Source organism: Stegostoma tigrinum, chromosome X (assembly GCF_030684315.1).
Source record: "Stegostoma tigrinum isolate sSteTig4 chromosome X, sSteTig4.hap1, whole genome shotgun sequence".
NCBI classification, from domain to species: Eukaryota; Metazoa; Chordata; class Chondrichthyes; order Orectolobiformes; family Stegostomatidae; genus Stegostoma; species Stegostoma tigrinum.
This window is the reverse complement of record NC_081404.1, coordinates 2,643,233-2,670,491: the sequence shown is the minus strand read 5'-3', so window position 1 is coordinate 2,670,491 and position 27,259 is coordinate 2,643,233. Positions and strand designations below refer to the sequence as shown.

At 42.4% G+C, this 27,259-nt stretch overlaps 1 protein-coding gene across 2 annotated transcripts in view; it reads left to right on the top strand.

The window, feature by feature from the left end:
* Positions 1 to 368: 368 nt before the first annotated feature.
* Positions 369 to 27,259, top strand: part of os9 (OS9 endoplasmic reticulum lectin) — a 50,927-nt gene continuing 24,036 nt past the window's right edge. The window contains exons 1-6 of one of the 2 annotated variants that reach the window (XM_048523574.2): positions 369 to 558; positions 17,995 to 18,171; positions 19,245 to 19,308; positions 20,715 to 20,791; positions 23,275 to 23,373; positions 25,688 to 25,889. In XM_048523574.2, the coding sequence (XP_048379531.1) occupies positions 415 to 558; positions 17,995 to 18,171; positions 19,245 to 19,308; positions 20,715 to 20,791; positions 23,275 to 23,373; positions 25,688 to 25,889 (763 nt within the window). In that variant the 5' untranslated portion in view covers positions 369 to 414. The remainder of the gene's footprint in view (positions 559 to 17,994; positions 18,172 to 19,244; positions 19,309 to 20,714; positions 20,792 to 23,274; positions 23,374 to 25,687; positions 25,890 to 27,259) is intronic. The other variant, XM_048523573.2, reaches the window with a different exon arrangement.

Sequence of the window (27,259 nt, the reverse complement as noted above, 5' to 3'; positions counted from 1 at the left end):
CCCCAAAATTGACATTTCAGTTCAACAATCACTGAATGGCAAATGTACTTCTCAAATTGAAGATGAGGGCCGGAGGCCAGCCTCCGCCTTGATGGGCGTGGGATCGGGCAATCGGAGGTCTACAATTGTGAGTGGCAAGAGCATTATCCAATCAGACATCGGCCACGACCTTTCCGAACAATCAGCGTGGTGGAGTTGGAATGGTCAGGGTTTGGTTACCAGGCAGCCGCAAGAAGGTTAGGTTGCAGCGCCAAAGTGACGTGACAGTTGGTCCACTCATCTTCGAGATAACGCCACATCGCCGTCTGATTGGTCACTGTGGGACTATTGACCAATAGCTTCAGTGAAGAGGAGGGAACAATGCTATTAAAGTTCGGCTGAGGTGTCCAGGCGCCTCGGTGAATATTTTTCAAGATGGCGGCTGCGGCGAGGGCCTTCGTGCTTTTGAGCGTCTGGTCGATGCAGTTCATGTACCTTTCGGCTTTTCTCAACATTGAAGAACTAAACGAGATGAAATACGGAATCGAGATCCTCTCGGATCCTATCATTAAAGGACAGGCGAGTTGATAAGCGCTGCCAGAGCGGGTGTTTGTGCTACTACACCAGTGTCGTTGGCCGGTGTGCCAGCAAATACTCTCACTGACAATTAACCTTTAGCGTGATTTCAATGTATTGACTTCACTTGAGCTGGTTCAGTAGATCTTTTGTTTTTTTTTGTCACGACCTCAAGCAAGTGACAGTGATGTGATTGTGATTGATCTGACATTGGGTTGTACGTATGTTAAAAGGTGGGGGGAAGAAATCTGCTCTTTGTCTTATCATGAATCCGTTTATTGTTTACATAACATACTTTTGGGCCGTATGTGGACCTTGATTTGTGTAGCAGCTGTTAATCTGCTTTAACGCTAACTGATTAAACCTTGGCTGAGCTTAAAAATAGAGAAATATCTAATATAGACCTCAAGCATTACAGAGCTTTGTAGCACGGAAGGAGGTCACGTCGCCTCGTCTGTCTGTGTTGGTTCAAAACAGCTGCCTTGCTGAATCCCATTTTCTGATTTTAGAGCTTACAAGGGTGTGATCAAGTGTCTTTTTGAATTTGCAAGTCTTTTGTCTCTACTACCATTTCAGGCAGCAAGTTCTTTTATCATCTGGGTGAAAACAAAATTGCCCGACTCCGTTCTGATCCATTTTTTGTCAGTGACACCTCTGCTAACAAAAGTAGGTCCTTTCTGTCCCCACTCTCTCCATTTTTAATTCCCGTTGCACCTAGTGCTGGAGGAAGTAGACACAGCAGTGTGTGCGTCTGTTTAGCTTGGTGAAGTTGCTTTTGAGTAGGTCATCAGCCTGTCACCACTTCGTGTCAAGCATGGCTGACCAGGAGACTCTCCTATTTTTAGTGCCACCTATAGACCTATTGGAAGGATTTGCAGACTGATAGTCAACTTGTTTTGGCACATCATGACATGGCATCCTTGGCCATCAAGTCCTGCAATGGGACTCGAACTCTGCTCAAAGGCAGAAGCTGTGCCTGCTACACCACAAGACCACCATATTCCCACACTCTGGATGCTTCATAATTTTCTGTACCTCAATCAAATATCCCCATGGCTGCTTCTGTTTAAAAAAAAATTGTTTTGTATAATAAAAATTCTCCATTACAGAAGGCATCCTTAGTAAATCTTCTCCATGTCCTGTCTAATGTGAACTTATCTCCTCTTATCCCTTCGGCCAGTGTTGATAAACATATGGCTTCTTAACTACCTTTTGCCCTGTTCTGGACCCCTCAAGATCCCTCTGTCCGTCTCCTCGACTCTTTCCAGAGTCCTATTATTTTCCTTGTGTATTTTCTCAATTTTTCGTCCACCCTAAAAGCGTTATTTCACACATTACTGGATTGAATTCAATTTGCTACTTTTCTGCTACCTCACCAGTGCATTTAAATCTTCCAATAGTCTACAGCTTTCTTCCTTTTAATCACATGACTACATTCCTAGTGCCTGCAGATTTAGAACTACTGATGCTGGAGTCTGAGGTAACAGTGTGGAGCTGGAGGAACCAAGACCATGCAGGATCAGAGGAGCAAGAAAACTGACGTTTCTGGTCGGGACCCTTCTTCAAAAATTTCTGAAGGGTCCTGACCCAAAACAACACATTTCTGGCTCCTCTGCTGCATGGCCTGTGTTCCTCCAGCTCCACTGTTACCCCACTGGAAACAGTTGGCTATTGGAGAAATACCAGCTGATAACTGTTTTCCTTTGCTCCCTGCACTGAGCCAGTTTTATCCCATAGGCTTTCAGTTTTTAACCAGTCTGTTAGTGTGGAATATTGTCAAAAGCCTTGATAAAACCCAAGTAGACTTATTTAAATGCACTAACCTCATCGATCTCTTTACGAGCACAAAAGTTTTAGTTGTTAGTCAGTCACCACCTAGAATTTAAAAAACAAATCCATGCTTGCTGTCCTTGATTAATCTGTCCAATAATTTTCTCACCAGGTTAGGTTCACTGTGTACTTCCTCTGGTTAATGATTGCTCACTTTTTAAAGCAACTATCCAGTGTCCAGAGAGGATTGGAAAATGATGGTCAGGGCCTTCACTGTATCTTAACAGTTTGGGATGTATTTCATCCAGGCCTGGCAGTGTAATTACTTTTGAGGATGCTAAACACCTCAATGTTTACTGTCTCTCTCTCTCTTTATCCCATCTGATAGTTCTTGCCCCTTCTTATTAACTACAAAGATGGCGTTGTCCCTCTCCCTTGCAAAGACTGCCACAAAGCAGTCATTATGAAGCATACCCATGTATATTTTTCTCCACTGTGTGCAAGTTACCTTTTTAATTGACTTGACCGTATCCTGAGTACTTTATGTATTGATACAACTGAGCTTTTCTTGTTTTTACATGCAAATTCATGCACTGCCTTTGCTTTCCTAAATTCCATTTCTGCTGCACTTTTCATACTCTAGGCTTTCTGCAACATTGAAGTTTTGGCATCTGATTTAATTTTTAAAACAAAAATTCACAGGAAGTGGGCATTGCTGATAAGGCTGGCATTTAGTGCCACGCTGTAATTCCCCTTGAGAAGTGATGAGCTGCTGCAGCACTTGACGTGTAACTACACCCATAGTACTGTCAGGAAGGAAGCTGTGGAATTTTGTGACAATGAAGTCTCACCTGTATAAACTTCCAAATCTGGATGGTGTGTAGGTTGAAGAGAAACTTGCAGGTAGTGATGTTCCCATGTATCTGCTGCTTTTGTCCTTCTCTAGGTGGCTGTGTTTGTAGGGGCTGGAAGGTGCAGATGATGATTAGGCCCAGAATATTATCCTGATGAACTTTTGAGCCAGAAGGCTGGGGTTCAAGTCCCACCTGTTCTAGAGGTGTGTAATAACGTCCCTACGCTGGTTTGATAAGATAGCTATCCTGAGGAACTGAGGCCCAGGGTCACGTTGGCAGGGTCTATCCCTCTGAGCCAGGAGACCTAGGTTCCAATCCCACCTGCTTCAGAAGTGTGTAATAATGTTGCTGAACAGGTTGATTAGAACATATACCTTGAAGACTTCCTGCAGCAATGTTCCAGCACTAGGGTAATTTGCTTCATCAACCTCAACCTTTGTGTTCAGTATGACTTGAGCTAGTGGAGAGTTTTTTGCCAGAATCTCATCAACTTGAATTTGTGGAGAAGACTTGGTGACATGCTTGGTTAAATGATGTTGGGGGCAGTCAGTCTCAACAGAAGCTCTAATGAGGTGAGGAAACCTGGTGGGCACTGAACTGAGCATCGGTCAGCAGGTTGTTGTTAAGTTTCTGTTGATAACTCTGTCATGATTCTTTTATCTCGATACTGTTTGAGTTGGTTAGGGTGGTAAATAGTGGCATTGAGTTTGTGCTGCCTTTTGTGAACAGGATGTACCTGGGTTACTTTCCAAATTGCCAGGTAGGTGCCAGTATGGTTGCTGTACTAGAACAGCTTGTTCTTCAGCAAATCTTCATGACCACTGCCAGGATATTGTCAGAGTCCATAGCATTTGCAATATTCAGTACGCTCAACTGTTTCTTGATATGGCATGGAGGGAATCTATTTGGCTGAAGACTAGTATCTGATACTTGGGAACTCAGGAGGTTGAGATGGATCATCCACTCAGCACTTATGGATGAACGTTGTTGTAAATGCTTCAGTCTTATCTTCTGCACTAATGTATTGCTCTCCTGCCATTGATGGGGATATTTGTGGAGTCGACTCCTCCCTTTAGTTATTTAAATGTCTAGCACTATTATGACTGCAGAACTTGGATCTGATCTGTTGGTTGTGAAATCTATTAGCCCTGTTTATTGCATGCTGCTTCTGCTGTTTTGCATGCAAATCATCTTGTGTCGTAGCTTCACCTTGGGGCCTCTTTTTTTACATATGCCTATTGCTGCTCCTGGCAATATGCTCCTACACACTCTTTGAATTGATATTGGTCCTCTGGTTTGTTTGTCTTCATTGGAAAGAAGATACCACTGACTGCAGTACGGTATACTGGCATCCCAGACCAAATTGTGCTTAAATCTCAAGTGGGCTAAGACTATACCCGAGCACCAAACCATCATCTCCAACACCATTCACGACCTCATCACCTCAGGGGACCTCCCACCCACAGCCTCCAACCTCATTGTTCCCCAACCCCGCATGGCCTGTTTCTATCTCCTTCCCAAAATCCACAAACCTGCCTGCCCTGGTCGACCCATCGTCTCAGCCTGCTCCTGCCCCACCGAACTCATCTCCACCTATCTGGACTCCATTTTCTCCCCTTTGGTCCAGGAACTCCCCACCTACGTCCGTGACACCACCCACGCCCTCCACCTCCTCCAGGACTTCCAATTCCCTGGCCCCCAACACCTCATATTCACCATGGACGTCCAGTCCCTGTACACCTGCATTCCGCATGGAGATGGCCTCAAGGCCCTCCGCTTCTTCCTGTCCCGCAGGCCCGACCAGTCCCCCTCCACCGACACTCTCATCCGCCTAGCCGAACTCGTCCTCACACTCAACAACTTCTCTTGACTCCTCCCACTTCCTACAGACTAAGAGGGTGGCCATGGGCACCCGCATGGGCCCCAGCTATGCCTGCCTCTTTGTAGGTTATGTGGAACAGTCCCTCTTCCGCACCTACACAGGCCCCAAACCCCACCTCTTCCTCCGGTACATTGATGACTGTATCGGCGCCGCCTCTTGCTCCCCAGAGGAGCTCGAACAGTTCATCCACTTCACCAACACCTTCCACCCCAACCTTCAGTTCACCTGGGCCATGTCCAGCACATCCCTCACCTTCCTGGACCTCTCAGTCTCCATCTCAGGCAACCAGCTTGTAACTGATGTCCATTTCAAACCCACCGACTCCCACAGCTACCTAGAATACACCTCCTCCCACCCACACTCCTGCAAAAATTCCATCCCCTATTCCCAATTCCTCCGCCTCCGCCGCATCTGCTCCCACGATAAGACATTCCACTCCCGCACATCCCAGATGTCCAAGTTCTTTAAGGACCGCAACTTCCCCCCCAGAGTGATCGAGAGCGCCCTTGACCGCATCTCCCGTATTTCCCGCAACACATCCCTCACACCCCGCCCCCGCCACAACCGCCCTAAGAGGATCCCCCTCGTTCTCACACACCACCCTACCAACCTCCGGATACAACGCATCAACCTCCGACACTTCCGCCATTTACAATCCGACCCCACCACCCAAGACATTTTTCCATCCCCTCCCCTGTCTGTTTTCCGGAGAGACCACTCTCTCTGTGACTCCCTTGTTCGCTCCACACTGCCCTCCAACCCCACCACACCCGGCACCTTCCCCTGCAACCGCAGGAAATGCTACACTTGTCCCCACACCTCCTCCCTCACCCCTATCCCAGGCCCCAAGATGACATTCCACATTAAGCAGAGGTTCACCTGCACATCTGCCAATGTGGTATACTGCATCCACTGTACCCGGTGCGGCATCCTCTGCATTGGGGAAACCAAGCGGAGGCTTGGGGACCGCTTTGCAGAACACCTCCGCTCAGTTCGCAACAAACAACTGCACCTCCCAGTCGCAAACCATTTCCACTCCCCCCTCCCATTCTCTAGATGACATGTCCATCATGGGCCTCCTGCACTGCCACAATGATGCCACCCGAAGGTTGCAGGAACAGCAACTCATATTCCGCCTGGGAACCCTGCAGCCATATGGTCTCAATGTGGACTTCACCAGTTTCAAAATCTCCCCTTCCCCTACTGCATCCCTAAACCAGCCTAGTTCGTCCCTCCCCCCCGCTGCACCACACAACCAGCCCAGCTCCCCACCCACTGCATCCCAAAACCAGTCCAACCTGTCTGCCTCCCTAACCGGTTCTTCCTCTCACCCATCCCTTCCTCCCACCCCAAGCCGCACCCCCAGCTACCTACTAACCTCATCCCACCTCCTTGACCTGTCTGTCTTCCCTGGACTAACCTATCCTCTCCCTACCTCCCCACCTATACTCTCTCCACCTATCTTCTTTACTCTCCATCTTCGGTCCGCCTCCCCCTCTCTCCCTATTTATTCCAGTTCCATCTCCCCATCCCCCTCTCTGATGAAGGGTCTAGGCGTGAAATGTCAGCTTTTGTGCTCCTGAGATGCTGCTTGGCCTGCTGTGTTCATCCAGCCTCACATTTTATTATCTTGGGCTAAGACTACACCTAGTTTGTGAAATTTTGCACCTTTTAATGTTTTTGGAAAAAGCTGTCTGTCTTTGTTCTAAGCAAGTAAAACAATTTGAGGGTGGAGAATGGAGTTATTTCAGATGATGGGTAATTTGTGCAATACTGACATATGGCAACAAGGGTTACAATGAAGGAAGCCACAGACCAAATTTGACAAATGAATATGTTTACACTTGATATATTCCTGTACTTTGGCTACTGTCAAATGAGCACACAGTCAGTGCATTCAGAAGATAATTGAAATCCATTCTTTTGCTCGACAGGTATGGTGAAATTACCTTTGTAGGGAGGGGATGAGAAATATTAATTAGGTTCTGGGATAGGACTTGGCAGACAGAAGGAAATAAATTCACTAACTTTTTCTTGTATCTGAGCTATCCTGTAGAACTGATTTCACGTTTAGTGTTGCTACTTCAGTTCAAACCTCACTCAGCCGAAGTTATTTCGGGAGCATATTGAATCCATTTGTCACAATGTTTATAGTTTCAGCCGGAGACCTGGTCCAAACTTAATTCCCAAATTGAAATCGAAAATTCCAAAGCAACACTCTGCCACCTATTTGTCTTTAGTTTATTAATTAGTGTACCTTTAATGTAATTTAGATAAAGCAACATGGTAGCTATTAGAAAAGTGGAATTTTGCCTGAAGTGAAAAAGGCTGTAACTTGCACTGATTCAACCAAATGTGACTGTCTCCACGTAAGACCAGCAGACTTAGGGCAGAAGTTGGAAATTTGGTTGAATGAAATCGTGGTTGATCTTATAATTGGTAACTCCACTTTCCTGCTTTTTCCCTATAACTCTCAATTCCCCTACTGATTAAAAATCTGTTTATCACTGCCTTGAATATATGAAGTGACCCGGCCTCAACAGCCATCTGTGGTAAAGCATTCCACAGATTCACTGCCTTTTTGAGAAGGAATTTCCTTCCTGTTCTTAGATGAGCAATTCCATACTCTGTGATTATGCCCTCTGGCCCTAGGTTATCCAATAAAGAACATCTCAGTCTCCCTTGTCAAGTCTTTGAAGAAGCTTGTATGTTTCAATAAGGTCACCTCTCATTCTTCTAAACACCGTGTACAAGCTCAACCTCTCTTCCAGGTGACATTCCTTCCATACTTAGGATCAACTTCTGTTTCCAGTGCAAGATGAGGGTGGTAGGAAAAAAAATCCCTGGAGATACATATCTTCGGAACCTATGGCCTGACTTAACAGCACCCTTTAGTGACTTGAGTAACGTTGCCACATGTGTCTTGGTGCCTTGTTTGAGGGCTTTAGAGACAGTGAACTTGTTCCTGAAATTAGCCAGAGTTTCCTGTAATAAAAGCAGAAGTTGCTGGAGAAAGTCAGCAGGTGTGGTAGCATCTGTGGAGAGAAAGCAGAATAAATATTTCTGGCCCAGTGACCCTTCAGAATACTCTGAGCATCACAGGACCTGAAATGTTAACCCTCCTTTCTCTCCAAAGATACTGCCAGACCTGCTGAGTTTCTCCAGCAATTTCTTTTGTTTCAGATTTGCAGTTTTTATTTTAGATTTCTATTTCCTTTAGCCCCAAAGTTAGCATCCCTCTTGGGGGTCGGGGGAAAGTCATTCTTAAAACTCATTGTCTGAACAATGACATGGATATTGATGGACCGCTGTTGACTTGGCTTTTTGCGCTTTGTTTCTAATTTGTAGGTTGTGATGCTAGCAACTCTATGCGTATTGCCTATTTTCCTTGTCCTGAGAAAATTGGACACCTGAAAAAGCAGATGTTTTATTTTACAAATGCCTTACACTAGCTGAGGTGAATAGAAATATCGTCACCACAACAGGTGACTATTCATTGGAATCTCTCAACTAACTTGCATTACCTGACTTCCAATCTACATTTCCCAGCTTTGCAATTTCTGAGAGTTTAGCCTCTGGACCACTCCATTTAACTTAGTCGAACTTGAATGTATGTAGGACTTGCCATCCTTCAGATGACCCAAGATGTTTTACAACCAATGATGTACTCTTGCAATATTTCTGTAGTTGTAATGGAGGCAGATGTGTATAGCAGTGTTTCACAAACCACCGAGCTAAGTGACCAGCTAATTTTTCAGTTCAGGGATAAATATTGAGCAGAACTTCCCTATTCATGCAAATAATGCCATTGAATTGCTTGTATCCATTGAAGAGGACAAACTGGGTAACATCTGAAAGACTGGAGTCTTTTCAATATAGCACTGGAGCATTAACCATTGTTAGCGAGAGACTAATGATTGAATCAGGCCTTGCGCAAACCCCAGTATGAGTCCTAGTCAGAAATCTGGAAATGTGACTGTTGTCTCAAGCTTACTTCACTGCTAGGTTTTCTTCGTACATATTTCAATGCCTGCATTTTCAGTTGCTGATGTTTGATAGTTCTGTTGCATTGCTTTTCAAAAGGGAAAATTTGAGTCTGAAGAATAAGGTTTCAGTAATCTGCAATACTGATAATTCTGTGCTGGAAAGATTTGAAGTTATCCAATAATTAAGTAATGTAAAGGGGACAGCAAAATAGCAATTTAGTATAATAAATTGAACTAATTTTAAGTTGAATTTGAGTATATTGCTTAGTTCTGCTCTCCTGGTGAAAGCTCTAAGCAGATTTTTGTCCTAGTGACTGGAAAAGAAGCAAGTTGAAATGAGATAGACAAATAGAGATAGCAAGAACTGCAGATGCTGGAATCGGACAGCAGTGTGGAGCTGGAGAAACTCGGCAGTCCAGGCAGCATCAGAGGAGCGGGAAAGTTGATGTTTTGGGTTGGGACCCTTCAGAAATGGATGGGGGAAGGGAGCTGGGAAATAGAGAGGAGGAGTGGGGCTGGGGAAGGTAGGTGGGAAGATGACAATTGAGTGCAGGTAGGGAGTAGTGGGGATTGGTCAGTGGGATCGATGGGGAGAGAAGATGGACAAGTTGTCAGGTCAAGGAGATAGGGATGAGAGGGAGGCTGGTGTGGGGAGACTTTGAAACTGAATTCAATGTTTAGGCCATCAGACTGTAGGCCCTTGAGGCAGAATGAGGGGTTGCTCATCCAGTTATGATGGCATTGTGGCATTGGAGGAGGCTCAGCATGGACATAGCTCCCAGGGAATGGGAGGGGAGAGTTAAAATGATTGACGATATGAAGGTGGTATAGTTTGACACATACAGAGCGCAGATGCTCTACAAAATGGTCTCCGAGTCTATGCTTGGTCTCAGTAACGTAGAGCAGGCCACTTCGGGAGCAGTGAATACAGTAGACCAAGTTCGAAGGGCCCTGACCTGAAACATCAACTTTTCTGCTGCTCTTCTGCTTGGCCTGCTGTGTTCCTCCAGACAAATAAAAAGCACGCAATGTGTTAGCTCTCTTCTTTAGGATGCTGGATATTTGGCAGCCCGTTCTTAACCAAGCTATGAATTCACTGTTTAGGGGATCTAATTGTGCATTATCCTGCATGCAGCGGAGACTTCTCTGCAAAGGCACTTCTGTCAGCTGCATGCCACTGGGATGTCTTGAGACTGGATGATGACATAGATGACAATCTTCACGGTGGAAGACACGAGCATCTCCCAAAAATTTGAGTGTCTGGGACAGAGCAGTGTTTGGTGGCCATCACTAAGGAAAATGTGCTAGTAAAACTGATTGGACCGAAGGTGGATAAATCTCCTGGACCAGTTGGACTACACCCCAGAGTTCTAAAGGACAGAGCTAAAGAGATAGTGGAAGCATTAGTGGTGATCCTTCAGGAATTGACAGTCAAGGAAGGTCCCAGAAGACTGGAAAATGGTTAACGTGACACCCCTGTTTAAAAAGGTACTAAGGCAAAAGATGAAAAATTTAGAGGCCGATTAGCCTAGCCTCGGTCGTGGGTAAAATCGTGAATCCATTGTAAAGGATGAGATTTCTGAATATTTGGAAGTATATGGTAAAATAGGGCAAAGTCAGCATGGTTTCATTAAGGGGATGTCATGCCTGACAAATCTGTTAAAATTATTTGAGGAATTAATGAGCAGGGTAGACCAAGATGAACCAATGGATGTTATCTACCTGGACTTCAAGAAGGCCTTTGACAAGGTGCTGCACAGGAGGCTGCTGAGTAAGATGAGGGCATGTGGTGTTAGAGGCGAGGTGCTGGCATGGATAGAAGATTGGCTGGCTGGCAGAGGGTGGGGATGAAAGGGTCTTTCTCAGGATGGCAGCTAGTGACAAGTGGTGCTCCACAAGGGTCAGAGTTGAGACCAGTTTTTCAGGAAGGATGTACTGGCCCTGGAGTGGGTTCAGATGAGGCTCATGAGAATGGTCCCAGGAATGAAAAGCTTAACGTATGAGGAATGTTTGAGGACTCTGGCTCTATACTCATGGAAGTTTAGAAGGATGGGGCGGGGGGGGGGTGGGAAATCTAATTGAAACTTGAATGACCTGGATGAAGTGGATGTTGGGAAGGTGCTTCCATTGATAGGAGACTAGGACCTATGGGTGTAGCCTTAGAGTAAAGGGAAGATCTCTTAGAATAGAGATAGGGATAAACTTCTTCACCCAGAGACTGGTGAATCTAAAAAGGCTGTGGAGGCCAGGTACATTTTAAGACTGAGATAGATAGGTTCTTAATTATCAAGGGCTGGCGGTGGTGGGTTGTGGGGGGGCGCAGGGGGATGAGAGAAGTGGGAGAATGGGGTTGAGGAACTTATCAGCCATGATTGAATGGTGGAGCAGACTCGGTAGGCCGAATGGCCTAATTTCTGCTCCTATGTCTTAAGTGCTAACTTGGTTAAGTCTCTATCAATGCCAACCTGGAGCTAGCTACTAGAAGGCTGGCAAGTTATTCCATTTTTAATTAATTTATGGGATTGAGCTGACTGAGCTAGCATTTATTGCCAATCCTTAATCCACCATGAGAAGGTAGTGGTGAATTACCTTTTGTATTGTTACAATGTTTGTAAGTGAGCATACAATGCTGCTAAGGAGGGAGTTCTGGGATTTTGACACAACACTGAAGGAATGGTGATATATTTTGAAGTCAGAATGGTGTGTAGCTTGGAGAGGAACTTGCAGATGGTGTTCCCATGTATCTGCTGCCCTTCTACATAGTTGGTTGTGGATTCGAAAAATGTCTAAGGATCTTTGCTGAATTTCTACAGTGCATCTTGTAAATGGTTGCAATTTGCCACTGAGCATTGGTGATGGAGGGAGTGACCGTTTGTGGATTTGGTGCCAGTCCAGCAAGCTGCTTTGCCCTGGATGGTGTCAAGCTTGTGTTGTTGGAGCCACACTTGTCCAGGTAAGTGGGGTGTATTCCATTGCACTCCTTACTTTATACTTGCAGACAGTGGACAATCTTTGGGGAGTTGGAGGAGAGTTTCTTTCTACTTGGTCTCCAGCCAGCTGTTGTAGCTGCAGCCCAGTTAAGTTCCTAGTCAATTGTAGGCCCTAGGATATCAATAGTACGGGATTTAGTTAATGCTGAGTGTCAAGAGGCAGCGGTAAGATTTTCTAATCCAAGATAGTGGCAGTGGAGTTGACTTTTCCACTATCTGCTTTCCTTTTTCTTTCTCCTCTTCTTCTCTCTTTTTTTTTTCTTACTTCTCTTATTGAGAGAGCTCAGTCATGGAGGCAACATTGCAGCTTGGGGCCCAGAGTGGGGGTTTTGGTGATTGGTGTCATGGTGGCCTTTTGCACCCTGGAGTGTGGCAGCAGCTGGGGGCCTGGATCAGAACTTGGGCTGGATCTCTGACCGTCAAATGCAGTGGTGAGGGAGGTCCTCTGGCATCTGTGGCAGTGAGTAGGCAGACAGAGGTCTCCTGGAGAATGGGCCAATGTGGAGGAGATTAAGCCCTTGTAGGGAGTGTGAACTCAGCATGGCTAAGCACTTAAAGGCTTAACTTTATTTCTTTATTTTTCTACTTCATACTAAGAAGGACTGTAATATTAAACTTTGTTTCTTTACTTTTATACTTTGTCTGTACTTTTGTACCTAGGTTTCTTGTCTCTAAGATGGTGCCAGGAATGGTAACACTACTGTTTTCACTGTACTGTTGTACTTCTGTACTTGAGTATGTGACAATAAAATCCAGTTCTAATTCTTGTTGAAGGTCATTGTGTGGCATTGTTGTGTGAATGTTTCTTGCCACTTATCAGCCCAGGTCTTGGATTTAAACATCTTCTCCTTCAGCATCTGAGGAGACATGAATGGTGATGAACATTGTAATCTTCAGCGAACATCCTCACTTCTGACCTTTTGTGATAGAGGGAAGGTCATTGAAGCAGCTGAAGATGGTAGAGCTGAGGACAGTATCCTGAGGAACTCCTGCCGAAATACCCTGGAGATGAGACGTCTGACCTGCAGCAGCAACTACAACCATCTTCCTATATGCCAGGCATGACTCCAACAGGGGACCCCCCCCCCCCCCCCCCCCATACCAACTGACTCCAGTTTTGCAGTGGCACCTTGGTGCCACTGTTGGTCTGATGTGGCCTTAATATCAAGTAGAGTTACTCATTTTGCCTCTGGAATTCTGTTCTTTTGTCTGTGTTTGGACGAAAGTTGTAATGAGGTCAGGAGCTGATTGCCCCTGGCAGAACCCACAGAGTGTCAGCGAGCAGATTGTGGACAGAAGCAGGGTTGATGAAAACTTCTGTCCCTTTACTGACCATTGAGAGTTGACTGATAAGATGATAATTTGACTTGCTTCTGCTTTCTGCCCATGTGCAAAGTGCCTGGTCTTCATTGAGTAACTTCTACTGCAGGACATGAGATACTGAATCTGTCATGCTGTGATTGAGAACACATACCTCACTGCTGTGTGCTGGTACTTGCTGGTAATTGGTTGGGATACAAGGGGATTGTGGAAAGCTGCATGTGTCAGTGACTGCAATTTGTCAAAACTGTCAGGTGAAAAACTGAAGATCTATAATTTTACTGTTCAGAACAAGTTTGAATTTCTATCCTAAAATGAGTGAAACAAAAAAGCTTGCAAGTTATATCTCAAAATAAACTTAGTTTCAAATTTCAGTTTCTTGGAGTAGCATGGCTGACACAGTTCTTGGTTGTTATTTTGTCATCTTGGCTAGACTGCCTAGTCTCTGCTTGAGTGGCAGCAGTAATACAATGAGCTGCCTTCCTCTTTCAACAAGCCAAAATTAAACCCCTCACATTAGTTTATGCAAATTTGAAGAAACCATAATTAAAATAACTTTGCAGCTGTTCAGTTCTACTAATGACTAACTGCCCTTGACTTCCAGAAAATTCTGTGCATGCAAAATAGTGTTAGGATCATTTGCAAGGCAGGCATGTTAGTGAGGAAGCACAAATTTAATTGGGTTAACCCAATGTGCTGGCACCTCTAGGATGGATTGAGTTGTTGGCTTTGCATTGTCAAAAAATGTCTTTGTTGGGACTGAATACAAGGGTTATTTGGAATTGTACTGGACGTGTGGAATTGAGATTGAACAGGCTGGGATTTTTCTCCCTCAAAAAAAGTGACCTGATATCGAATTCTAAGGTTCTGGAAAAGGTTTGATGGATTAGTGTCAAAAGATGTGAAGCTGGAAAAGTGCAGCAGGTTAGAAGAAGCATTCCGACCCGAAATGTTGACTTTCCTGCTCATTGAATGCTGCCTGACCTGCTGTGCTTTTCCACACTTTTTTGACACTAGCTTCCAGCATCTGCAGTCTTTTGTCTCCAAGTTTGATGGATTAGACCTGACAAGATCCTTCATCTGATTTGGTGACCAAATGACAGGCCATTGTATAAAGTTTTCATGAGTAAATGAAGTGGGAATTCAGAGCAAAATTGAAGTTGGAAGTTGTTAGTGTGGACCTTGCTACCATGGGAGTCATTGATACAAAAATGTAGATGCAATTCAGGGGAAGTTGGATAAACATGAAAGAGAAAGAAACTGAAGGGTTTCTTGATGTGAGCTGCCTCCTAGTTTACCTACCTTACTGTGACTTTTTCAGTACATATCCTTGTTCCTGTTCCTCTTGTGTGCAGGGCTAGTTTTTTTAGATGCACTGATATCGGTAGCCTCGATTAGCTTCTTGAGGTCATGAGTTCCACTACTTGTCACTGATTAATTTTCCTTCTTTTCCTATTGGATTGATTTAGCAAGTGTCTAATTATGGCACAGTTTTGAATTCCATTTTCACTTCTGCTCCGTCCAACTCTTCATTTTGAGGAGCTCAGAGATCACCTTCAAGTCACTTATTTTCAAAAGTCTCCAGCCCTGTTTGGTTCAGTCTTTTCCAGTAGCTTGTAATATCTTGATTCTGGTGCCACCCTTTCAAATCTCTCTATTTTTGAACACTGACCTTGGGTCTTTGTCCTGTAGCTGAATACACGGTCTCAAACCTTCAAAAATGCAGTTACACTCAGTATTTTATTTGTAGTTATGCGTTTGACTGTCTTGGCAATCAAGTGCCAAATGTTCATAGGGTTATTTATCTGTGAGCCTTGATGTATTAGTCTTTTTGAAATTTGGATTTGATGCTGGTGAGGCTGCATTTACTGTTCATTCCTAGTCAGTCACCAATACAGCATGCCAGCCAGGCCACTGCAGTGGATGTTATGGATAAATTGGGAAGCTGGCATCTGTACATACACTTCATCAGTCTGCAATGTCATTTGACTTTGTGTTCTTGGCAATGATAATTAATGAACAGTTCCAAAAACACATCCAAGTTCTCTCGTTATGCGTGCTGTTATTGGGATTGTTATGCAACTGAACCTTTCAAGGCAAGCAAAATATGCTTTGTATTTGTGCTATTTGTCAGATACCTGACCTAGTAATGTGGAGTATCAAACAGCTATGCTCCTGAGCGGGGAAAGCATTAAAACTTAGCATGTCCCTGGGTGTTGGTTCAAAGTAGTGACAGATTCTGAAAAGGCCACATCTAAAATTAAGCAGTGCAAACTGGTGGCCTAAGTGAGCAGATGCTGTTATATTATAAAACCAAGCAGAACCATTCCATACTACTTTATTTGATTTGAATTGATTTGTTCTGCTTTGCATTTAGCTAATATATCGCTAAATCTAAATGTAAACAGAGCTAATGGTATTTTAATTCTTGCGGTCATAATGTCAAGTTTGTTCCTGATTTACCTGGAGCCAGACTAAGAACAGCAGAATTAAGAGGGGACAATGTTGCTTGTTTACAGACCACTTTATTGGTGGGTGGGAAATGGAGGTGCTCTCCCCAAGCCCCCCTCTGATGAAGGGTCTAGGCCCGAAACGTCAGCTTTTGTGCTCCTGAGATGCTGCTTGGCCTGCTGTGTTCATCCAGCTTCACACTGTTATCTTGGATTCTCCAGCATCTGCAGTTCCCATTATCTCTTATTTATAATACTTGTGAGATCCTGTCTCTCCACAATCATGACGTGTAATGTAACTTGAACCTTTTCAATATTTTAATTTTAACTTGCTTCCACACTAACTCATCTGCTTTTGTATGCATATTTAATTACAAATTTCCTTCACATTCATGCACGTTTTGCTGTCTGCAGTGTGCTAATCTTCATGTCGTGCAATTTCAGCAAACATTCAGCCAAAGTCCTCTGAGTTGCCAAGATGTGCTTTCCCATTTCAGTGATGGGGTTCTGTGGGAAGTTGATAATTGTGCTCTGTTTGGATGGGTCGGGGGAAAATGAAGAGCTATTGCTGTCTTTTCTAACTGCTTAAATTTCCCTTTTGAAACTGTTTCTGGCACCCAATTAGGAGATTTGGCACTGAAGGGACCTCATTGTTAAATTACTGTTTTTCCTCAATTGTGCTATTCAGCTGTTTGCATCAAAAATCGCATGTCTGGTACAGTGAATTTTGACATTTTAACAAATTAAGTGGCTGATTTGTGAAGTATTAAAGTCATTGCAGATCAAATCTCTTTTCATTTTTGCTAATGTGCAATGCGTTCTTGGTGATATTTAAAAGTCTCATTGTGTAGTTCATCTTGTAGAATAAAGAAATTTCCTCTATTTATGATAATGGAATGTGCCCTAAATTTCTTGAACCCATCTGAATAAAAATACACCCTGACTACAGGTTAATCCTTTGCTCTACGTACCAAGTAGAGGGGCAGTTTGTATACTCTGATTCTGACAAGATGTTTTGGGATGCACCAGTTATATCTTGTATTTGAAGATTAGCCCACTGTCTCTTCCTGTTTCTGAAGATTTACTGAAATGAAAGCACAGCTCTGCACATAGTATGTTTGAAATTTGACATGTTCTGATTTCTGGAACAAACTTGCAAGCCTATCTTTGCAGAAGAGTTGGCCTGGTGACCCTTTCTGTGAAATGCCTGTAGCACAGCACTGTTTAGAACCAGTACAGGGTGACATACTGGAGGGCAACTGGAACCTATGGAATAGAACCTGCAAGATTTGGTGCTTGTAGAAGAGAATGGAATATGGAGGCAGAAAACTGAAGATCAGATTTTCCCTGAAACCTTTTGAATGCCATCCCCTTTGTACTGTTACAACAGTTAAGTTGTCTGTTTCTCCCTCCCCGTTTTATTAAATTTGAGTATTGTGTGAGAATTAAAAGAAATTTGTGATGTGACTGCTTTTAAAAAAAGCTAGTTGACTTTAGGTTTATAAATTTCAATGCAAGCAAGCAGCAAAAATATGCACAAGATCACCCAATACATCAATGTTTAGAAAGGTTTTAATGAGCCCATGTATAATGCATATTTGTTCACTTAAATGAGTTTTTTTATAACTGTAAATAATGCCAAACATGTTTGCAATCCAGTCAATCCTTTGGTAAGTTACTTCAATTCCTTAACAATTGAATTTAAATTCATCAAGTATATAATTTATTTTTTTGTCCTGTTAGTTGACATTAACATGAATGTTTAAACCCTTTCCTGCTTCATGATATTTCTGGATGTTTTTAACATCTCTGAACAGGTTGATTTTTATGACACAGACCTATGGAGCTGGTGGGACTTGATCTCAAGCCTTCTGGCACAGTGGCAGGGGCATTACCACTGCATCCCAAGACCCCTCAAGCAATATTTTTATTTCCCCATGCCAACAGTTGCCCTGAAGCTATAATTTGTTAAACATTAGCTGGTTTTATGACATGAAACCATACCTTGGTGCAAAATTAAACAGCTTGATTATTGAAGGAACTGTTCGATCTGTTACTAAACTGGACTGGATCCTCTGCCTGGGGTGAAAATATTGCTTGATTGCCTGTGGTCGAAGGCTGTCTGTTTCTGATGAAACTCAACCCTGCAACTGCTGTCTAATTTTGCCTTTCTCTCTCATTTTCCAGACTCAATCCGATGACGTTGTCATAGTATCTTCCAAATATAAGCAGATGTACGAGTGCAGGCTACCAGCTCAAGCCCTGAAATTTCAGCAGGAGGCTGAAGATGAAACTCAATCCTACTCTGGGCTAGGGATCTCTGAGCTGTTGAAGCCGATGCATGCAGCACCTTGTCTTGTAAAGGTGGGGGTCTTATTTTGGCAGAATGAAGTTAAATGTTTGTAGCTTTAAGTGAATACCTGGTGTTCTTTTAATTCCCTGATCTTGCTGATGTCCTTGCCCTCTTCCCAACAACTGAATTGCAAGAACAAAGTTGTGCAATCCTATTATGTTATAATACATAGTATTTTTAATTGCTGTTTGAGAAGATGCCTTCTCTCCCACCAAACCCTTCCCCAGTTTTCTTCACCTGGTGGATTTGCTGCTTCCTGTATTACAATTCTGGCTGTGCAAACCCTATAGTCACTCTTCCTGCTGGCTATTTTTTTCTGCTGGTTTGGACAATTAATGTCCATCTATGCTTAAACCTGCAATAGCAACCAGGATTGGAAATCCTTTCCCTTTTCTTGAACTTGAGGATTTTCGTTTTGCCACTTTGGCTGATAATGGACTCCTGAATAGGCTAGAGGTTGAACAGGAGATTTTTGTCATCTGATGGAGGTTTACCAACTGCAATGTATGGCCTTGAAAGCTTTTGAGCATGTAATTAAAGCAGTAACCCTTCCCATGGCACCAGTGGATTGCAACCTGTTTCTGTTTTGTGTAATTTTCCAACCGAATTAAAATGTGAAATATTGTAGAGAAGCAAATAGTGGCAGAGGTTGAAACCAGAACTTAATCGCTTTTCAGAAGAGAGGTATTTTTACATCTCGCACTGGCTGTGCTAATTTCCACACTAGTCCTTTGATTTGATGATGTTAAAAATTGTTTATGGTAGTCCTCCTCGTAGAACAAAAATTGAAAATGGAGCACAGCACATTTAGCTTCTGTAAGCTGACTATGACTAAGTACTGAACTACTAATTTCTACCCTATCCTATAAGCTTCCAAATGTCGAAGTGATAAGGAAAAGGAGCAACTAACCCGAAACACACACGTTTTTTTTCATTGGGAGAAATATGACATTGTCCTTTTTTGTTCAGCTAAAGTTACTGTATTAAAGAGGGTTAGGATTTTTAATTTTTAATTTGGTTAACTAGCAGTTCATTGTCAAATCTGTTTCATCATTGTAGCTTGCTTTTCTTTGTTTATTTACAGACCAAAGACTGGTGGACATATGAATTTTGTTATGGCCAACATATCAAGCAATATCACACAGAAGGTAAATAAAAGATGCTTGTGTTAATAGAATATTGATTTTGGACCATTTGCAACTTCTCACTGGATTATGTTGGCTCGCAGCTTTTCATATTCCCCCCTCTGCTTTTTGTGAAATTTATTACCACTGGAGGTGCTATATAAATTCATGCTGCCATTTTTATGGGACTTCAAACCAGCTCACTTTGTTTACCTGAGTCCCAAAATTTCAGGAGATGGGTTACTTTTGAGATTTTCAAGCTGACTGCTGCAATATTAATAAATTTCATATCCTAGAAATATTCTACTTTGGCAGTTTTTATTAAAAACAAAAATCTAAAAACTGAACGAACTCCACTCCATTGCAAAGCTTGTTCTATTTCCCTCCAACTGTTTTCTAATTGGCTAGACTTACTGATAAAACTTGAAACTTCGTACTGAAATAAGCAGCACAGGAGTTTGTAGCATTCTTGTGCGTTGGTGTTGGCCTTAAAGAAACAGCCACTAAGTCAAATGTTAACCAAAATCACAAGAATTGCACATTCTGAATATTTAGCATGGATGTGCTGCCAACAAATGAGACTCAAAAAATTTCTCTATAGTTATTAAGTTCCTACTAATTTGTGTTGACTAAAAACCAGTACAGCTCCCAAATTTTTGACTCTTGTTGCCTGTGCAAATAGATACCTTACCTTCCCACTGCTTTTCCCCTCTGCCAGCCTTACTCCCCAAGCATAGCAATGTTGAAATGGTAGGTGTACAACCTATCCCTGCCCTTCAGATGAAAGTTGCCCTAATCCTTTGGAGATGTTTGTACTAGAAACTTTCTATATTATAATGCAAGAATTAATTGTAATGAAGGAGTGATTTTTCAACTATTTGTCTTCACTTTGTTGTGTGCCATTGTATGCCCGATGTCGTTATGCATACTTGAATTCTAAATAGTCAAATAAGTTTCTGTTTTATGTTATGAAAGTGTCTGTACCATATTAGGGCTGCCATTGCGCAGTTTAGTGTCAAATCACTGCACCTGCAGTGTCGTTCAGGGCCTGTTTATCACTAGATTCCTGGCCTGTAGCTTTCCTAAGTTAGGAAAATGTTTTAACAGGCCAGCAATGTAAAAACAGTAACACTGACCTCTTAACAGGTAAGTTGAGAGCTCAGGCAAAAGCTGAATGGTGACTGAAGGCAAAGCACTGAATGCAAACAAGTAACATAGTTAAGGAGCTACCTCCAGAAGGTGGTCTCTGCAGAAGTCATCCTGCGTTGACATGCTATGTTAAAGCGCTGCTGACAAAATTTGAGTTGCTGATGTTGCCAGCTCTAATGTAACTGCAGTGTTTGTTTAGCACTGCATGCAGTTCTCAACACTTTTCCTCTACTTTCAAGACAGAGTTTGCATTTTAGCTTTAATTTTTTTGTTGTGCTCAGATTCTGAAGTTAAAGGAGATGTGATGTATCTTGGGTTTTATGAATCTGAATTTGACTGGAACAATGAAACTGCAAAGGTAAGGATGAATTCTGATCATAGGTAGGCTAGTCTGGTGTCAATCTGCTGGTCTCAAAAGATCAATGCTTTAAGTAAATGCTGTCTGCACTCTCCCTTGCCAATTTGTTTTGGCTATTAACCTTGCATCAATTGAGTGATTAATGCTGCAGTTTTATTTTCACTTTAAAATAAAGTGAATTTCTGAGATCTGATATGATCTGGACACTGAATGGTGTGAGAGAGCTGTGGCTCAGTGGTAGCCCCCTCAACTCGGTCAGAAAGTTGTGGGTTCCAGTCCCGTTCTGGAAACTTGGCACTTAAATGAAGTACTGAGTGAGTGTTACACTGTAGGAGGTGTTGTCTTTTCAGATGAGATGTTGAACCAAAATCATGCCTTCTCCCTTCCATGGACGTAAAAGATCCCATGATCGTCAAAGAGGAGTAAGGATGTTCTCTTTAGTGACCTGACCAGTTTTCATCTGTACCAACCAACTTCACTGAAACAGATTATCCGGTTGTTTCTCATTGCTGTTTATGGGACCTTGCTGTGCGCAAATTGGCAACTGCGTTTCTTTACAGTAACAACTGCACTTCAAAAGTATTTCATTGGCTATAGAATATCCTAAGGCCATGAATGGCGCAATAAAAATGCAAGTTTTTCTCCCCCACATACAATAATCATCGCAATGTTGAATTGTGCGCAAATATCTATGTGATCTCTTTGCCTTAATAAATAGAAGCTATGCGTTTTTGTTTTTGCTCTTTGGAGTACTGCAAGCCCATGGGACAGCAAGGTAAGATCATAAGGAAGTGCAATTGCAGCATTTTAATGCCTGGGCAGATTTCACCTAACTTCTGTTTCATGTGGATGTGGAGAATGAATGCTCGACAGAAATTTTGCAATATTTTTAAAACAAAATGCCCTAACTCAAATGCAAAGCTAAAATAAACTAAAATGTCTCAGATGTTGGGAAATCTCAAATCAAAGCAGAAACGCTGGAAGCACTCAGCTGATCAGCTTGCATCTGTGGAGCGAATAGCGTTTCAAGGTTTCTGGTCAGTGACCTTTCTCAAGGACAATATTGATGAGATCTTCAGCCTGAAATGTTCCTGACTTCACAGATTCTTCCTGACCTGTGGAGTATTTCCAGCATTTTCTGTTCAAATATTAAACTATGCAGGGGTGGCATGGTGGCACAGCAGCTGTTAGCAGTTAGCTGCTGCCTCGCAGCGCCAGTGACCCGGGTTTGATTCAAACCTTGGGTGACTGTGCAAACTCCACACAGACATTCTCCCTGTGTCTGCGTGGGTTTCCTCCCGCAGTCCAAAAATGTGCAGGTTAGGTGGATTGGCCATGCTAAATTGCCTATAGTGTTCAGATGTGTAGATTAGGGGGATGGGTCTGGATGGGACGCTCTGAGGTTTGGTGTGGACTTGTTGGGCTAAAGGGCCTGTTTCCACACTGTAGGGATCCTGATTCTATGATTCTAACCTGCTGATCATCCAGGGTCAATCTTCTGTCGGTCAACATCCAATAGGTACTTTTTAAGTTCAGACATTGTAATCAGCTAACTTTTGAAATGCAGTTTCTTTTTTAAAATGCATGATGTTTAATATCAAAGGTTAAAAGCTCTAGGGATATATATGATACCTTTAATGTTTTGCTTCCTGCCTTCAGCATGCAAATTTTGAAAGTATTATTGTGAGTTAACTCAACCTCCCTCCTGGCCCCTCATCTGTAGGGATAGCTGTGCTATTGTGTCAAAGCTTTTTTGATTTAAGTGGCCTTGTTGGTTTAGTGAACCAACAAGTCATTTGAGCCATACAGGTGGAAAGTACTAGGCTGTCTTTGATCTTTATTGATTTGCCTGATGTCTGTCAGATGGCATGGCCTTTTGAGTTGGAAAAAGTAAATTGACCTGGATTCCGATCACTAGTCACAGCTGCCAGAAACGTGATAAAGTGTGGAGCTGGATGAACACAGCAGGCCAAGCAGCATCTCAGGAGCACAAAAGCTGACGTTTCGAGCCTAGACCCTTCATCCTCTCTGAAGGGTCTAGGCCTGAAACATCAGCTTTTGTGCTCCTGAGATGCTGCTTGGCCTGCTGTGTTCATCCAGGTCCACGCTTTGTTATCTTGGATTCTCCAGCATCTGCAGTTCCCATTATCACTGCCAGAAACGTGAAGTTGGCTGTTGATGACAGACTTAATTGTTTACTCCTGCCCCTCACATTGAATAACCTATTTGAAACTTGAGCCTGCATGTGAGACATTATCACTTGATCAGGTCATGGAGATTTGCTAGTGTCAATTGTACATTCATAAATGGGCAGGAAAAGGCCAATTATATCCAAGTGGTTTGCTTCCATTGCCATCTTGATATTTTTATCATCCATGTGACCATAGACCATTTGCACTTAGTGAATTGAATGCTTTTTTAGTTTATAGTTTTGAAACCTGAAGTTTATATACTTTTAAGAATTCCCTTTTTTTTTTTTGCAGGCTTCAAAGCAGCATAAGTTGAAAAGATATCATAGTCAGACTTATGTGAACGGATCCAAATGTGACCTTAATGAAAAGCCAAGAGAGGCTGAAGTTAGGGTAAGTTTACAGGCTCTTCATCCTAGGAACTATCTGAAGCTATATACTTCAACCCCAGCATCCCTTTGATTTGAAGAGTTGAAACCCAGAAGTTGCTTTAGTTTTGTTTAGTAAAGACTTCCTTTCCAGCATTGAGTGAAAAGTCAGCACTGCAGCATTCTGTTATTACCAGTTAAGGTGAGAGTGCGAAATGGAGCATTCACCCTAATGTGTGGGTTCACAATATGCTGCTGAGGAAAAGGAAATCAACCCACTGGGTACTTAATGAAGCACCTTGTCAAGTATAGCATGGCTTCAATTCTTTGTCTCAGCAGCATGTCTCAACTGTGACTTTAGCTGGTCTCCATTGTATCAACATGGCATTCATAAAAGAATACATTGAACTTTTTTTCTGAAGGGGGGTCTAGGCCTGAAACATCAGCCTTCCTGCTCCCCTGCTGGTTGGCCTGCTGTGTTCATCCAGCTCTACACCTCCCATTAACCTAGTGGTTACAATATTGAAGAGTCAACCCAGGAGTTTAATTCCCATTAATTTGAGGTTTGGTGCCAAGTGCATTGTTATAGGCATGGTTAGATTTTTTTGGTGAAAATTGAACTAGTTGACTAATATCCCTCAGACACCCTTATCCAGTTCCACCTGCATGCGAGTCCAGTCACACACTGGTTGACTTGTACTGCCCTTGAGGCACCTATAAGTGGGAAATAAATACTACTTTGATCCTGTCATCGGCACCCCAATAAATTAACTTGTTTCACAGCTGGTGTTGTAGCATGCTTGATTAATCATCATGGAATAAACTGCTCAAACTTGTCTTTTTTCAAACTGTTCGAGCTGTCAGTTGAGGCTTCCATTCTAGCAGTCTAGCTGGATTCCAGCCAAAACCTTAAGTTGCAAAGCTTCTTTTGATGCCTTATTGTCACAACTTTTCACTATTAAGAACAATCTAGGCTTCTTCATAAAACTCACTTGTGTAGTAAGTCCCCAGTGTTTTGTTGTTTGCATATGTTTGAGCTTGTACTTCCGCTCTTTGGTAGACCAAGACCCATAGGGAATATAGAAGAAACACAAACATGTGCAAACGGCCTGATGAATGCTCCTGCAAACTAAGCTAACCACAATCTGTTGAAAGTGGAGTGTATATGTCACTGTGGATTAATAGGCTACTGTTTTGCAGGACTAAATCTGATAGTGATTAGTTTAAGGTCACCTTGAAGTAAGAGTTCAATAGAGTACTGTAGTTGTAACTGCAATGTAATAAGTGTCGATTTGTTGAATAACTGGCCTATTTTTTTCCCCGTTTTGGGGCAGTGCTAGTTCCTTATGTAGTGCTGTACCTAAATGTTCCATGTGGTGTCACTAATTGTGCGTGTGACTATTATTGTGCAAATCTGGATATGTATAATTTGAGTGGAAAAGGAATTAGCCCTTTTAAGGAGATGCTCAGTTTTTGAGTGACACTTTAAAATGGCTTCATTTTAAAACCAATTGGGGAAGACTTGAACAGCATGTGCCACCATCTGGTTAATCTCCGCGTGCACTGTAGTACTGGAGTCTGTTTAAAGAAAGGAACTTGATGTGGATATCTTGTGCTTTTGTTTTACAATATCAAGCATCCATCTGTCACCTGTTGGGAAGTAGAATACAATGGGTAAATTGGTACGCTGTGTGAAGGAAGCCATAATATTGTTTGGCAACAGTTTCAATGGAATAGCTTCTCAATGGAAGTCCACGTATGGGTCACTTTTTATGACCTCTTAGTCTACATTTTTGATAAAACTTTTTTTGACTACTCTTCCCTCTCTTTAAAAAATGCTTGACATATTCTGTACCCCCTTCAAAAAGTACCTGAAGCTGCAGAAGTGCAAATCAGGTTTCAATATGCAGAAAAGCTGATTTGGACACTGGCATCCTGCATTCTTTCTGTTCTCTCCTCTACCCCTATTGAATACTGGCATTTTTAACAGCTCTGTAAGCGCTGATGAAAATGGTCACTGTTGATTGGTTCCCTCGCACTAAGTGAATTGATGTGATTTTAGATAACAGGAACAACTCCATTGAGAAATCTAATGATGACAGCTAGGAAATGTCTTTGATCTCCCTTACTCGCCCCCACAAAGAAGTCCTGATGTCTCCCAAGTTGGTGTCCCACCAATCTCAGCCTCAGTAAATTGCGTTTCTCCTTGATGTGCCTAGATTTTAGGGAAACCCTGAAATGAATCGTTTCAAAGGCAGTGTGTTATTGATAATATTTGGTAAATGACATGCCATTCTTCTAATGAAATGTTCTAATTTTTTATTTCTTTCTGTTAATAGTTTATGTGCGAGGAAGGGTCAGGGGATTACATAGCTCGAGTGGATGAGCCTCAGTCGTGTAATTATGTGCTCACAATACACACCACTCGGATTTGCCATCACCCTTATTTGCGCCCTGCAATTGTTGCCAAGCCTCAACCAATTAAATGCCAACCTGCCCTCAGTCCAGAGCAGTATGTTGAGTATGTCAAGGCTCAAGTGAGTAAGTACTGAAGTTTTAGTACCTTCAATCCAGCAACGGTAAGCTAATTGTGCATGAGCAGACCTGTACTGACACCAGTATTTTCCTGAATGAATATGTAATTGTAATGGTCATATTTTTAATAAGCTTGATGTTATGACTATTCTATGAATATTGAGTCTTATAGCTATCCCACACTAACGCTTCATGTCTCTAACTTTGGTACCAAGCTGGAAATATTAGTTGGACAGTAGTAAGATTTGCATCCAATCTAAAGGCAATGAAGTAATGTTTAAGATGGTGAGTGTATGGGATATATATCCAGTGCACTCATTCTCTCCCTTCCTTCACAACCTCAATTAAATTTATAGGCAGTTTGCAGCTCTTTAGAAGACTTTTTCCTCTCTGTAAACAGACCTTAGCTGTTCCTTTTTTCTAGTTTGGAGATGCCTGTTGATTCTCCATTAGGGTAGGTGCCTTACCAACTAACATGACTCAGTTGTTTGCCAGGTTTGGCCACTGAACTTGGCTAAAGATTATGGCATTATACCGAGAAGTGTTGTCAAATACCACAAATAAGAAAACACACAAGGTGTGAACCTGGATGAGATGAGGTTTTTAATATTGAATGCTGCTTTTTATATAGGTTTTCTCAAAACACTCCAAATCATTACTTTTAGAATTGATTCCAGTGAGTAACCACACTATATTCATAAATGGTGATTCATTGATATGCTGAAGCAAAAAAATCCCCAACTGAATTTTAAATAACTGACCTTAGTGAAACTGACTTCCAACTTATAAGAAGCAGCACCTTGTCAAAATGTGAATTTTTCACTCCAGTTCCATGTATCTGACTTCCCTCCATTTCAACTGGAATTTTTTATCTTGTTTTAATTTTATTTTACTCATCAGTACTAAACCAATCTCTCAAAGGATTGTTCTTATTTTCAGTTGAATATCTGCATTCTGGGTTGTTATCTAGGTCTATTATGATTTGATACTTGGTACTGAGGAATGGGTTCCTTGAGTGTGTGGTTTTATAAACCTTGCGTTAAACCATTCAGTACTCCTCCATGAATGACTAAAGGTGAACCGTGCCCATCAGGGTTTGGAATCTGTTTTAAACTCAACAAACATCTGGTCTGATTTGAAATGCTGTTTCCAATTTTATCTGTGGGACACTGGCCCTCTGATTGAAGCAAAAAGTGTTTTGGCATTTTACTTGCGTTAATATCAGTTTTAGAAATGTATTACTTCTTAATTAGTTACACCTACTGGTTTTTCTATTTAGCAAATGGTTATTGGGGCAATCTAGGTCAACACTTGGTCTGTTTTCTTAACTGTATGCTCAAAAAGCTGCAAAACCTTGGTGTGAAAAATCAAGTGAT